General features: G+C 40.8%; 1 protein-coding gene across 1 annotated transcript; it reads left to right on the top strand.

Annotated features, from left to right (window-relative positions):
• Positions 1-390: 390 nt before the first annotated feature.
• LOC120046642 (elongation of very long chain fatty acids protein 5-like) lies at positions 391-13,145 on the top strand. Its single transcript, XM_038992033.1, has 8 exons — positions 391-642; positions 1,841-1,905; positions 2,317-2,504; positions 7,179-7,256; positions 8,447-8,618; positions 11,230-11,354; positions 11,716-11,850; positions 12,058-13,145. The coding sequence occupies exons 1-8, from the start codon at positions 500-502 to the stop codon at positions 12,187-12,189; spliced, it is 1,038 nt and encodes a 345-aa protein (XP_038847961.1). The 5' UTR covers positions 391-499; the 3' UTR covers positions 12,190-13,145.
• The last annotated feature ends 957 nt before the right edge of the window (positions 13,146-14,102 follow it).

Genomic DNA, 14,102 nt, shown 5'->3' on the forward strand with positions numbered 1-14,102 from the left:
GTTTTCCATTTCGTACTTCAATTATTTGCCAGTAATATAACATTTGACATGTCTCTATTCTTTTGACACTTTTGTGAGTGTAATGTTTACTGTTTATTTCAGATAGTTTATTTCACTTTTGTTTATTATCTATTCCACTTGCTTTGGCAATGTAAACATGTTTCCCATGCCAATAAATCCCTTGGAATTGAATTGAGCGTCAAATGTCACATTCAATTGTACATATCCACTCTATGCATGAATTGCGGCAAAGTTAGTTCCTGTTTCAGTCAAGTCTTTGGTCATGTTTGCATGGGTCAAAAAAGAACACCCTAATGATTGGTTGACAATAGAGCCTCCCACAATGCAGGTGATGACTGCATGATAAAGTGGTGAAGAGCAACTGAGGAAAGGTGCAGTCGACTGAAGTCATAACTTCATGACCTTTGATCACATGGTTTTTGTAAAGTTCATGCAGTCGTCATCTGTAGTCTGAAATCGGAACATTTTTATTCCCACAATGCAACACACTTCGCAAGGCGTTGACCTGACAAAAGTGATCTGCTCGACGCGCCCTGTGTTTCTCCGGCTGTTTCCACTGACTGACGAGGCTACACATTTGTGCTTAGGGACCCGTCAGCCAAGGCTACGCATCTTCCAGGGGTACGTTTTATGAGCTGGAATGTGGTTTGAAATAAGATGGTCTTCGTTTTCATTGAGTTGTGGATATGCTAACAACATTTACATAATTTATACACTTGATAATATAATTTAAGAAGCGGCTTCATAGTTCATGTCTCGCCAACTAGGTCCTCTAGCTAGGCTATGTAAAACAATTGATGATTAGTCGGTGGCCTCCGATGCGAACGATTGCCATTGTTATTTGCGATATGTTTCCGGATTTGGGCAGCTGATTTAGACCTAAAATTTTACTTTTTGTTAACGACAACATTTTAATAGTAATATAGGCTTTGGCTACGCGAGTACATTTAGACAGTAGTGAGGTTATGGTAAACTACATCCTGATCCAGCAAGGTAGAGAGGCTATCAAACTTTGCTGCTATAATAAGTTGATGCGCTATTAGGCTATGATGCTCTCTGTTTTATTTACTTTTTGCTTTGTTTTTATTAGCGAACTTTAAACAAGATGTTTAGGTGCTGTTTAGATAAAATGACAACATTTGGAGACAAGTCAGTAATAACTACAAGTATCACTTACAATGAAGAGAGCTCATTAACCTCTATTGACCCATAAATTATCTTACAAGAGTAATTTAAATGTTTGTATCCGTTTGGGACTGCTTGAACAGCTCCTTAGGCACCATAATAATTATAAAGGAAATATCCGAATGATGAAAAATATCTAAGAGTGGTCAAGAAGTAACCAGATTCTATAGCCTTTGATGAATTTGACGTTATCTTCTTATGAATGGCAATGCATTACACTTTTGTCACAGTGACTGCCAATTACATTGGGCCCGTAGTCGGACTATGGCTTAAGTCTTAACCTTCTGAAATGGACTTTATAGCTTGCCTAAGCAGAAAGCAGACTGGCATCTTTGCGTGTTCTTTCAGTCCAAAGTTGGTTGTGCCAAATGATCGTACCTCTGGTACAATGAACCAAGCTTTGATTTCCCTTAAGCTGCTGTGTGTAATTTAAGAGACAAACATATTTTGTCAACACAGTTAAGCTGATTTACTCAGTCACATTCCAGCAGTGCTGCTTGAATATGGTATTTTATTTATACCAAAGTGGTAGTTTACCATACATTTCAGGTCTTTCAGAATGTATAACTATGGCTCTGGTGATGAGCTGCAATGTGTGACTTGGTACTCTCTTCTCTTTCATCTGTCTATTTAGGTCAGAAATGGAGACTTTTAATTATAAACTAAACATGTACATAGACTCATGGATGGGTCCCAGAGGTAAGTGTTATTACTGTTTCATTACGTGATCTTAAATTACAGTTTAGGAATTATCATATGAATAAATGCTTAATTATTAACATACAATTAATTATGACACTATCTCCTCACGAAATGTTTGCATTGTGTGTTAATACATGCAGTGGAATACACCATGTCTTTTTGCACCTTCATGATTCTAGCACAACCTTTCCTGGAGTTAAACAAACATGCTTTGTAGTCACAGCCAATTCTCACTCAAACTGTATTGTGTCCTTTTACCCTCTTCAACCAATATGCCTGTCCTGCAATGTAACTACCCCTCTCTATGCTCTCTATCTCACTGGATAGGAAATACAGTAAATATGGGAATAACGTGCAGAAAAGAAGGAGCTTCTCACTGTATCAGGTTGTTTTGTAAATGTATTTCAGATGAGCGGGTACAGGGATGGCTGCTTCTGGACAACTACCCTCCAACCTTTGCACTAACAGTAATGTACCTGCTGATCGTATGGATGGGGCCCAAGTACATGAGACACAGACAGCCGGTGTCTTGCCGGGGTCTCCTGTTGGTCTACAATCTGGGCCTCACGATCTTGTCCTTCTATATGTTCTATGAGGTAGGCAGGCTACTCCTGATCTGAACTGATACAGACATCCGAAGGAGGTGTTTGTATCATCGCAATGCAACACTGCAGGCGGATAAGGGGAAGTGAGAGGATCGGGTGACTGGTAGTCGTGGCTAAAGGATTGTTTTATTTGGCTAATTTTGTTGAAGGATTCTGTGAGGATTAGGGAAATTGTGATTCTGATTAGACAAAAATGGTGTCTTGCACTGAAGCCACCCCAGAAGACAATGCTGTGGGGGAGCGAGTGGGACACAGCTGGTCTCTGACAGGATCATTGTTAACACAAACAAATCTCTCACCCAACATCAACAAAGCCCTCAATTGTTTCTGAAAACCTGCTGCTATTATTAGAAAGTCCTACCATACCCTTGTCTGTACATTATGCCTTGAATCTATTCTACCACGCCCAGAAATATGCTCCTTTTATTCCCTGTCCCCAACGACCAGTTCTTATAGCCTTTAGCCTTATCCTACTCCTCCTCTGTTCCTCAGGTGATGTAGATGTTAACCCAGGCCCTGTAGCCCCCAGTCCCACTCCTATCCCCCAGGCGCTATCATTTGTTGACATCTGTAACCGTAAAAGCCTTGGTTTCATGCATGTTAACATCAGAAGCCTCCTCCCTAAGTTTGTTTTATTCACTGCTTTAGCACACTCCGCCAACCCTGATGTCCTAGCCGTGTCTGAATCCTGGCTTAGGAAGGCCACCAAAAATTCTGAAATTTCCATCCCCAACTACAACATTTTCCGCCAAGATAGAACTACCAAAGGGGGTGAAGTTAGCCTGCAGAGTTCTGTCATGCTATCCAGGTCTGTGCCCAAAAAAGTTTGAGCTACTACTTTTAAAAATCCACCTTTCCAGAAATAAGTCTCTCACTGTTGCCGCTTGTTATAGACCCCACTCAGCCCCGAGCTGTGCCCTGCACACCATATATGAATTAATTGTCCCCCATTTATCTTCAGAGTTTGTACTGTTAGGTGACCTAAACTGGGATGTGCTTAACACCCTGGCCGCCCTACAATCTAAGCTAGATGCCCTCAATCTCACACAAATTATCATGGAACCTACCAGGTACAACCCTAAATTCGTAAACACGGGCACCCTCATAGATATCATCCTGACCAACCTGCCCTCTAAATACACCTCTGCTGTCTTCAACCAGGATATCAGTGATCACTGCCTCATTGCCTGCGTCCGTAATGGGTCCGCGGTCAAACGACCACCCCTCATCACTGTCAAACGCTCCCTATATTACTACAGCGAACAGGCCTTTCTAATTGACCTGGCCCGGGTATCCTGGAAGGATATTGACCTCATTCCGTCAGAGGATGCCTGGTTGCTCTTTAAAAGTGCTTTCCTCACCATCTGTAGAACTAAGAACAGATATAGCCCTTGGTTCACTCCAGACCTGACTGCCCTTGACAGCACAAAAACATCCTGTGGCGTATTGCATTAGAATCGAATAGCCCCAGCAATATGCAACTTTTCAGGGAAGTTAGGAACAAATATACACAGGCAGTTAGGAAAGCAAAGGCTAGCTTTTTCAAGCAGAAATTTGCATCCTGTAGTACAAACTCCAAAAAGTTATGGGACACTGTAATGTCCATGGAGAGCACCTCCTCCCAGCTGCCCACTGCACTGAGGCTAGGAAACACTGTCACCACCGATAAATCTACGATAATCGAATTTCAATAAGCATTTTTCTACGGCTGGCCATGCTTTCCACCTGGCTACCCCTACACTGGTCAACAGCTCTGCACCCCCAACAGCAACTTGCCCAAGCCTCCCCCATTTCTCCTTCCTCCCAATCCATCAGATAGCTGATGTTCTGAAAGAGCTGTAAAATCTGGACCCCTATAAATCAGCTGGGCTAGACAATCTGGACCCTCTCTTTCTCAAATTATCTGCCGCAATTGTTGCAACCCCTATTACAAGCCTGTTCAACCTCTCTTTCGTATCGTCTGAGATCCCTAAAGATTGGAACGCCTCCGCGGTCATCCCCCTCTTCAAAGGGGGTGACACTCGAGACCCAAACTGTTACAGACCTATATCTATCCTACCCTGCTTTTCTAAGGTCTTCGAAAGCCAAGTTAACAAATCACCGACCATTTCGAATCCCACCGTACCTTCTCCGCTATGCAAATCTGGTTTCCGAGCTGGTCATGAGTGCACCTCAGCCACGCTCATGGTCCTGAACGATATCATAACCGCCATCGATAAAAGACAGTACTGTGCAGCCGTCTTCATCGACCTGGCCAAGGCTTTCGACTCGGTCAATCACCGCATTCTTATCGGCAGACTCAATAGCCTTGGTTTCTCAAATGACTGCCTCGCCTGGTTCACCAACTACTTCTCAGATAGAGTTCAGTGTGTCAAATCGGAGGGCCTGTTGTCCGGACATTTAGCAGTCTCTATGGGGGTGCCACAGGGTTCAATTCTCGGGCCGACTCTTTTCTTGTATATATCGATGATGTCGCTCTTGCTGCTAGTGATTCTCTGATCCACCTCTACACAGACGACACCATTCTGTATACTTCTGGCCCTTCTTTGGACACTGTGTTAACAAACCTCCAGACGAGCTTCAATGTCATACAACACTCCTTCCGTGGCCTCCAACTGCTCTTAAATGCAAGCAAAACTAAATGCATGCTCTTCAACCGATCGCTGCCCGCACCCGCCCGCCCGTCTAGCATCACTACTCTGGACGGTTCTGTCTTAGAATATGTGGACAACTACAAATACCTAGGTGTCTGGTTAGACTGTAAACTCTCCTTCCAGACACACATTAAGCATCTCCAATCCAAAGTTAAATCTAGAATCGGCTTCCTATTTCGCAACAAAGCATCCTTCACTCATGCTGCCAAACATACCCTGGTAAAACTGACTATCCTACCGATCCTTGACTTCGGCGATGTCATTTACAAAAAACCTCCAACACTCTCTACTCAGCAAATTGGATGCAGTCTATCAAAGTGCCATCAGTTTTGTCACGAAAGCCCCATATACTACCCACCACTGCGACCTGTATGCTCTCGTTGGCTGGCCCTCGCTTCATATTCGTCGCCAAACCCACTGGCTCCAGGTCATCTATAAGTCTTTGCTAGGTAAACCCCCGCCTTATCTTAGCTCACTGGTCACCATAGCAGCACCCACCTGTAGCATGCGCTCCAGCAAGTATATTTCACTGGTCACCCCCAAAGCCAATTCCTCCTTTGGCCGCCTTTCCTTCCAGTTCTCTGCTGCCAATGACTGGAACGAATTGCAAAAAATCACTGAAGCCGGAGACTTATATCTCCCTCACTAACTTTAAGCATCAGCTGTCAGAGCAGCTTACTGATCATTTCACCTGTACATAGTCCATCTGTAAATAGCCCACCCAACTACCTCATCCTCATATTGTTATTTATTATTTTGTTCCTTTGCACCACAGTATTTCTACTTGCACGTTCATCTTCTGCACATCTATCACTCCAGTGTTTTAATTGCTAATTTGTAATTATTTTGTCACTAAGGCCTATTTATTGCCTTACCTCCCTAATCTTACTACATTTGCACACACTGTATATAGACTTTTCTATTGTGTTATTGACTGTACGTTTGTTTATCCCATGTGTAACACTGTGTTGTTGTTTGTGTCGCACTGCTTTGCTCTATCTTGGCCAGGTCGCAGTTATAAATGAGAACTTGTTCTCAGCTGGCTTACCTGGTTAAATAATGGTGGGGAAAAAATAAAACCTTCATGAAATCGATCTCCACCTTAAACGAATAGCGGGTAATTAGAATGCCATCATCATGCTTAACTTCAAGGTCTGACTACACATAAAGAGAGAATAATAGTGAAGACATCAAAACTATGAAATAACACATGGAATCATGTAGTAACCAAAAAAGTGTTAAACAAATCAAAATATATTTGAGAGTCTTCAAAGTAGTCACCCTTTGCCTTTATGACAGCTTTGCACACTCTTATAATTTTCTCAACAATCCTGTGGGAAATTAATTTTCTTCAGAAAATGTTTTATTCAGTACAACATAAAAAGGGGGGGTAATTCTGTCCCTGAGTAGTGCTCTGAGTTTGAGCACATAACACAGCTAAAATAATACACTTTAAGCTGAACCTGAATCTGGACATTTACACTCGTTACATTTAACCCTTTGTTTTTGTCAGTTATTCAAGGCAGTGGTGGATAAAGGCAGAGCCATTTCCATCCATCCCAAATGAGATGAAATGTGTGAACAAGGCCTCCATTTAGTAACTGTGGCATCACTGGTCTGCTCAACAACAATAAACAATGCAGTCACAATGTTGCAGTGGCAACAAAAAGGGTACTGATATTCTCTCTGGTAAATGAGACTAAACTGGAGAGGAGGAGACACAAAATTACTCAAGGATATAATATTGCCCACTGTCCACGCCTGCAGCAAGTATGTGAAGCTAGCATCCTAAATGCCAATGTAAATTCTAACAGGTTTACAATCAGATTTTGTATGGGAGAAAGCAAAATTATAAATTTTTGGGATCTTATGACACTTGCAATACAAGAATGAAATAAATGTGATATTACAATACAAGGGCAGTGAGGTATTAATGTGATTCAAGCTGTGTGAAGATACCAAAGACATGACAATCTAGGTTTTTCTAAATCACCTTGTTCTCTGTCCCCAGATTGTGTCTGCTGTGTGGCACGGGGATTATAACTTCTATTGCCAAGACACACACAGTGCAGGAGAAACCGATGCCAAGGTAAAGCAGTCTCATTCTATATCACCCCTCTGTTCACGTTATATAGAATTTAATATAAAACAATCTGTTAGATTCAAAATGTGTATAGTATGTGGGGTGAGAAATGCATTGTCACCAGACACCAGCTTGACTTCACCCTTTCGTTCATTCTTTTTGTGATATTTCCATACCCTTTGGCTCACTACCAGAGATGCAAATAATAGCTTGACGACAAACTTCAAATACAAACTAATTACCAGATCAATATGTACTGAGCTACTTTTATTGATATGTTCTTGTCCTGGTGGCTTCCAATTCTACTGGTACAGTTTACCTCAGCCAGTACCTGCAAATTCTAACAGATAACCAACTGGGCTCAGACATCAGTTCGTCTAGTTTTGATTTACTTTTGGTTCTCAACTAACGTGAATTCAGTGTGAAATCACCAACAAATGTCACCATGTCATTGGATTTAGGTCAGAAGTTGGGTGAAAAAAATATGTAAAGCCCTTACGTTGATGACTTTTTGCAAATCCAATCAGTTTTCCACATCGATTTAACATCACATAGATTTTTTGGGTTGAAATGACATGGAAACAAAGTTGATTCAACCAGTGGTTTTTGCCCAGTGGGAAGCCAAAGGGTCAGACAGCCAGTCTATTTAATCTGTGCTGCTGTCATCAGTAGTGAAATGTGTGATTGGATTGCAGTTCTACAGCAGGGTTTCTTAAACTATGGGTTGGGACCCAAAGTGGGCGCTGAGTTTGTGGGAGGTGGGTCACGATTTATGAGAATACATATATAATCACACACTATTTCTTCTTAATTTAGGTTGTTGGAAGACGATTTGGGTCACGGGAGGACAGTCAATTTCTCATTTGGGTCTCGAACTGATAAAGTTTAAGAATCCCTGTTCTACAGTAATTAAAACTTGTAAAAGTGTCTCTGCCGTCACAGCAGTGGATGATCATATTTTTATTTGTGTCCTTAATAGAGATTTCAAGAGCATTTCAGTACAGATGACCATTTTTTGTCCCTCAACACAACTTTTTTGGTCAAATGATTTTCACTGGCCATTCCTCATAGGGTGAAATACAAATCTGGCAATGTATGCATATTGAGTATGTCCTTGCAGGAAAGTGAACTACTAGAAAAAGTATTGTATTGGCTGAAAGCTTGACTCTTATTCTTCGCTTTTTTTCTCATTTCAGATCATAAATGTGCTGTGGTGGTACTACTTCTCCAAGCTCATAGAGTTTATGGATACCTTCTTCTTCATTCTACGGAAGAACAACCATCAGATCACGTTTCTGCACATCTACCACCATGCTAGCATGCCCAACATCTGGTGGTTCGTCATGAACTGGGTGCCCTGTGGTCACTGTGAGTGTTCTAACACAGTATTTCCCTTCTATCCTCAACACAGTGGAATAAGCAAGTCAGTTTACACAATTAATAATTCAGAACCACTAAAGTCAAATCCACTGAGCTTTAGGTGAACCTTTATACGCAATTCCGGAAATAGGCTTGGACAAGTAGCATATATACAGTGCATCCGGAAGTATTCAGACCCCTTGACTTTTTCCACATTTTGTTACATTACAGGCTTATTCTACAATGGATTAAAAAATATATATATCCTTATCAATCTACACAAAATACCCCTTAATAAAAAAAGAATACAACATGTTTTATAGAAGTGTTTGCAAATTTACATAAGTATTCAGACCCTTTGCTATGAAATTTGAAATTGAGCTCCGGTGCATCCTGTTTCCATTGATCATCCTTGAGATGTTTCAACAACTTGATTGGAGTCCACCTATGGTAAATTCAATTGATTGGACATTATTTGGAAAGGCACACACCTGTCTATATAAGGTCCCACAGTTGACAATGCATGTCAGAGTAAAAACCAAGCCATGAGGTTGAAGGAATTGTCCCTAGAGCTCTGAGACAGGATTGTATCAAGGCACAGATCTGGGCAAGGGTACAAAAAACATTTCTGCAGCATTGAAGGTCCCCAAGAACATAGTGGCCTCCATCATTCTTAAATGGAAGAAGTTTGGAACCACCAAGACTCTTCCTAGAGCTGTCCGCCCGGCTAAACTGAGCAATCGGGGCAGAAGGGCCTTGGTCAGGGAGGTGACCAAGAACCCGATGGTAACTGACAGAGTTCCTATGTGGAGATGGGAGAACCTTCCAGAAGGACAATCATCTCAGCAGCACTCCACCAATCAGGCTTTTATGGTAGGGTGGCCAGACGGAAGCCACTCCTCAGTAAAAGGAACATAACAGCCCGCTTGGAGTTTGCCAAAATGCACCTAAAAACTCTCAGACCATGAGAAACAAGATTCTCTGGTCTGATGAAACCAAGATTTAACTTTTTGGCCTGAATGCCAAGCGTCACGTCTGGAGGAAACCCGGGCACCATCACTACAGTGAAGCATGGTGGTGGCAGAATCATGCTGTTGTGATGTTTTTCAGCAGCAGGGACTGGGAGACTAGTCAGGATCAAGGGAAAGATGAATGGAGCAAAGTACAGAGAGATCCTTGGTGAAAACCTGCTGCAGAGTGCTCAGGACCTCAGACTGGGCCAAAGGTTCAAATCAAAATCAAATCAAATGTTATTTGTCACATACACATGGTTAGCAGATGTTAATGCGAGTGTAGCAAAATGCTTGTGCTTCTAGTTCCGACAATGCAGTAATAACCAACAAGTAATCTAACCTAACAATTCCACAACTACTACCTTATACACACAAGTGTAAAGGGATAAAGAATATGTACATAAAGATATATGAATGAGTGATGGTACAGAACGGCATAGGCAAGATGCAGTAGATGGTATAGTGTACAGTCTATACATATGAGATGAGTAATGTAGGGTATGTAAACATAGTGGCATAGTTTAAAGTGGCTAGTGATACATGTATTACATAAAGACTGTTGGGTCGGTAAGCAAATTTTGTTTCCACCTTCTCCACTACTGTCCCGTCGATGTGGATAGGGGGGTGCTCCATCTGCTGTTTCCTGAAGTCCACAATCATCTCCTTTGTTTTGTTGACGTTGAGTTGGTTCACCTTCCAACAGGACAACGACCCTAAGCACACAGCCAAGACAACGCAAGAGTGGCTTCGGCACATGTCTCTAAATGTCCTTGAGTGGCCCAGCCAGAGCCCGGACTTGAATCTGATCGAACATCTCTGGAGAGACCTGAAAATAGCTGTGCAGCAACGCTCCCCATCCAACCTGACAGGGCTTGAGAGGATCTGCAGAGAATGGGAGAAACTCCCCAAATACAGGTGTGCCAAACTTGTGGCGTAATACTCAAGAAGACTCAAGGCTGTAATCGCTGCCAAAGGTGCTTCAACAAAGTACTGAGTAAAGGGTCTGAATACTTATGTAAATGTGATATTTGTTTTTTTAAATTTTTAATAAACTTGCAAAAATGTTTAAACCTGTTTTTGCTTTTTCATTATGGGGTATTGTGTGCAGATTGATGAGGGGGGGAAAAACGGTTTAATAAATTTTAGAATAAGGCTGTAACCTAACAAAATGAGGAAAAAGTCAAGGTGTCTGAATACTTTCTGAATGTGCTGTACATGGTATATTATTATAAGTAGCCATACAGGTGTCTTTGACTACATGTTTTTCTTGATTTGATTCTGTGATTGAGATACCTTCAAGTGAAGTAGATCCGTTGTTAGAATTAAGTGTGAATTGAACCTACTTTTATTTCAGGACTGCACAGCATGTTTTTGCAGTGATATACTGTACCCTCACCTCGTAATAGCTTTACCCTCTCATTGTGGCACACAGTGTCCTAGAATAGTAATGTATTAATCATCTATGCAAAGAAAGTTAGAAAACAGGCATAAAATGGCAATAATTGTAATTAATTGATGTCTAAAGTAGATTAATTATCTACCCCATAGTCTCTGACACTGCTAATGTAGATTAATCATCTACCCCCTATCTTATGTCTCTGCCTCAGCCTACTTTGGTGCCTCCCTGAACAGCTTCATCCATGTCCTGATGTACTCTTACTATGGGCTCTCTGCTGTCCCGGCCTTGCGGCCCTATCTATGGTGGAAGAAATACATCACACAAGGACAGCTGGTGAGCCTGCATTTCCATATGTATTGTTTAAAACCCTCAGATGGACTTTCACATCCATAGTAATCATCCAGTGTATAGTTCATCCAATCTCAGGGTCTTTGTGAATGTGACAAAGGCCACATGAACCATTGGGCCATTGGTACAGAGTGAAAGTAGCATGTGCATTCTAATCCCTCTTATCTTCTGCACTCTATGCAATGGCAATGTTTTCCGTGGATGGAGCAGTGTTTTAAGTGCACTGAGTTACAGAAATATGTATTTTGGAGATGTTCCAAAACTCTTTGATTATTTCTGCGTGTGTATTTGATATTCACTTAGTTTACAAACGGGTCATTTGAGTTTTGTCTCATTTACTCTCTAGATTCAGTTCTTTTTGACCATGTCCCAGACGACATGTGCAGTCATTTGGCCATGTGGTTTCCCCAGAGGGTGGCTGTATTTCCAGATATTCTATGTCGTCACACTTATTGTCCTTTTCGCAAACTTCTACATTCAGGTGAGCAAATATAAAACCCTTGCATTAATTAGACATACTGTAATTATTATTGTTATTATTATTAATGAATTATGGTGTTATGAAGTATTTTACATTGCCCTGATGGTGACGGGGTTAAATATAACAGTGCATTGTTGTCAGTCATTTTGGGGGGGGTTCAGATTTTTAGCACATCCTAATATATTGACTCCTTCCCTCTGTTTTTAGACTTACAAGAAACACCTTGTTTCACAAAAGAAGGAGTATCATCAGAATGGCTCTGTTGCTTCATTGAATGGCCATGTGAATGGGGTGACACCCACGGAAACCATTACACACAGGAAAGTGAGGGGGGACTGAATCTTGAATACTGTTACAATCCTAACTGTAGGACATATCTACTGTATGTAATGTTGCTAGGAGAGATGGGATAATACATTTCTTCATGAGGATTACTAATGAAGAAATGTATTAGAAGAGTCTAAGCTAGTTAATTCACAAAAGACAAGACATGTTTATCTGAAAGAGATTCCTAACATTTTGCACACCGCAACCTGTTATTATTCATATTGAATCAAAGTTCATTAGAGTTTCTAAACAAGCATAGCATAGGGAGTACACCACAGCACAGTAACCCCAGAGACCCACTTCCTTTTAATGCTGCACAAGATGTTCAACTTTGTCTGTCTTCAGTGTGGTGGGAACAAAGCTTTAATCAACCTTGACCCATACAGAAATAATAACTTATTTTCTATGTTTTAATTCACAACATATGCACTTGTCTACATGCTTGTCCATGAGGGAAAAATATATATTTTGGGGATTCTGTTTTGTAAAAGGTACTATATCTGTTTTTTTTCTCTCAATATATTTTATTTGACCACAAGGTCATACAATCATTTATAAGTATGCAAAAGAGTTGCTTCAAAAAAATGCATTAAAATACATAAGCTGTACAATATCAACATAAATAATTAGATACTGATTTGTGTTCCAAAATGGCTTTGCATACAAGAAAGGAAAGAGAAAAAAACAAACAGGATTGTCACTTATGGCTGAGCATTATTACCTAACATACCAGTAATAGATAGTGATCTTTTTCTTTTTTACACCATGTGTCCGTATCATTCCCACCCTCCCTTCCCAATGTTCCTCAAGGATTTTCTTTTCTTTGTATCCTCTTATTGAGGTTCCCGTTATGAGTATATACACACTAGTACAAATCTAAACTCAGGTACATAATCAATCTGACACCGGTTTCGGTTTCAACAAAAGAAAAATTTGCCATGTCTTATAAAATAAAGTTGTGGATCCACTTTGTGTACATTTCATTTTCTCCAAAGGGAGAATTTGCAACATGCTATTAACCCACTGATTGTAAAATGGTGTGTTTGGCTTTTTCCTGGGGGTCAAAATCAGGTTTCTGGCAATCAGACAGGCATAAACCAAGGCATTTGCTTCCACCTTTGCTATTCCAGAACTACCAACGGTTGTCCCAGATAGATATTAGTGGGTCAGGACTTATAGATACTTGTGTTATATTGGACATTGCATTAGACATAGCATCCCAATAGCCTTTTAGTTTTGGACACTCACACAACCAGAACATATTTTCATGAGTTGCAGAGGTATGTTGGCATTGTTCACATTTGTGGTCAACTTGGGAGTAGAACTTAGACAGCTTGGCATTTGTGTAGTAACTTGTGTGTAACAACATGAGTGGTACATATAGAAGAGCTTTTAAAAAAATATTTGTTTTTTCCAAACTGTTAATTTGGGGTTCACATAAAAGCTGTGAAACCTATTGTTATTTTTTTTTCCTTGACATGGGCAAATAACTCGAGCATAGATTGGGAACCTTTTTTCTAATTTGGCACACAAACTATACACCATAAGTAACATGGTGAAAAATAATTGTACTGATTGGCATGAAGGTGGCGCTGTTACAAGCAGTCTCACTTAAACCCTCATATCTGCAGCCCCATATGACATAGAGACCTTGTATCTAGGTGTCTTTCCTCATGCTGAACAAATTTGCCTCAAGGACCCATAAGGTCTGTCAGGATAGATTTTCCAAATGTGGTATGTAGGCCCATGGTACATGTCTGAACTTAGTTTGAGAAAAGCTAAGGGATTGGTTAAGAGAGGAAATCTAATTTTACCTGTCCATTTAAATCCTTTGTAAACCCTCTTCACAATGGACTATCAACTTGAAACTGTTTAGGGTCATCAAAGACGTTACCATGATGAAGCATGTTAAGTTTGGCATTGAA

The sequence above is a fragment of the Salvelinus namaycush genome, chromosome 4 (assembly GCF_016432855.1).
Source record: "Salvelinus namaycush isolate Seneca chromosome 4, SaNama_1.0, whole genome shotgun sequence".
Lineage (NCBI taxonomy): Eukaryota > Metazoa > Chordata > Actinopteri > Salmoniformes > Salmonidae > Salvelinus > Salvelinus namaycush.

Bases quoted from the DNA above. Each gene is read 5' to 3' on its own strand.
- LOC120046642 (XM_038992033.1), top strand. From the start codon at position 500: ATGCAACACACTTCGCAAGGCGTTGACCTGACAAAAGTGATCTGCTCG. The intron at 2,505-7,178 runs GTAGGCAGGCTA...CTCTGTCCCCAG, and splicing joins CCTTCTATATGTTCTATGAG to ATTGTGTCTGCTGTGTGGCA. The intron at 11,355-11,715 runs GTGAGCCTGCAT...TTTACTCTCTAG, and splicing joins ACATCACACAAGGACAGCTG to ATTCAGTTCTTTTTGACCAT.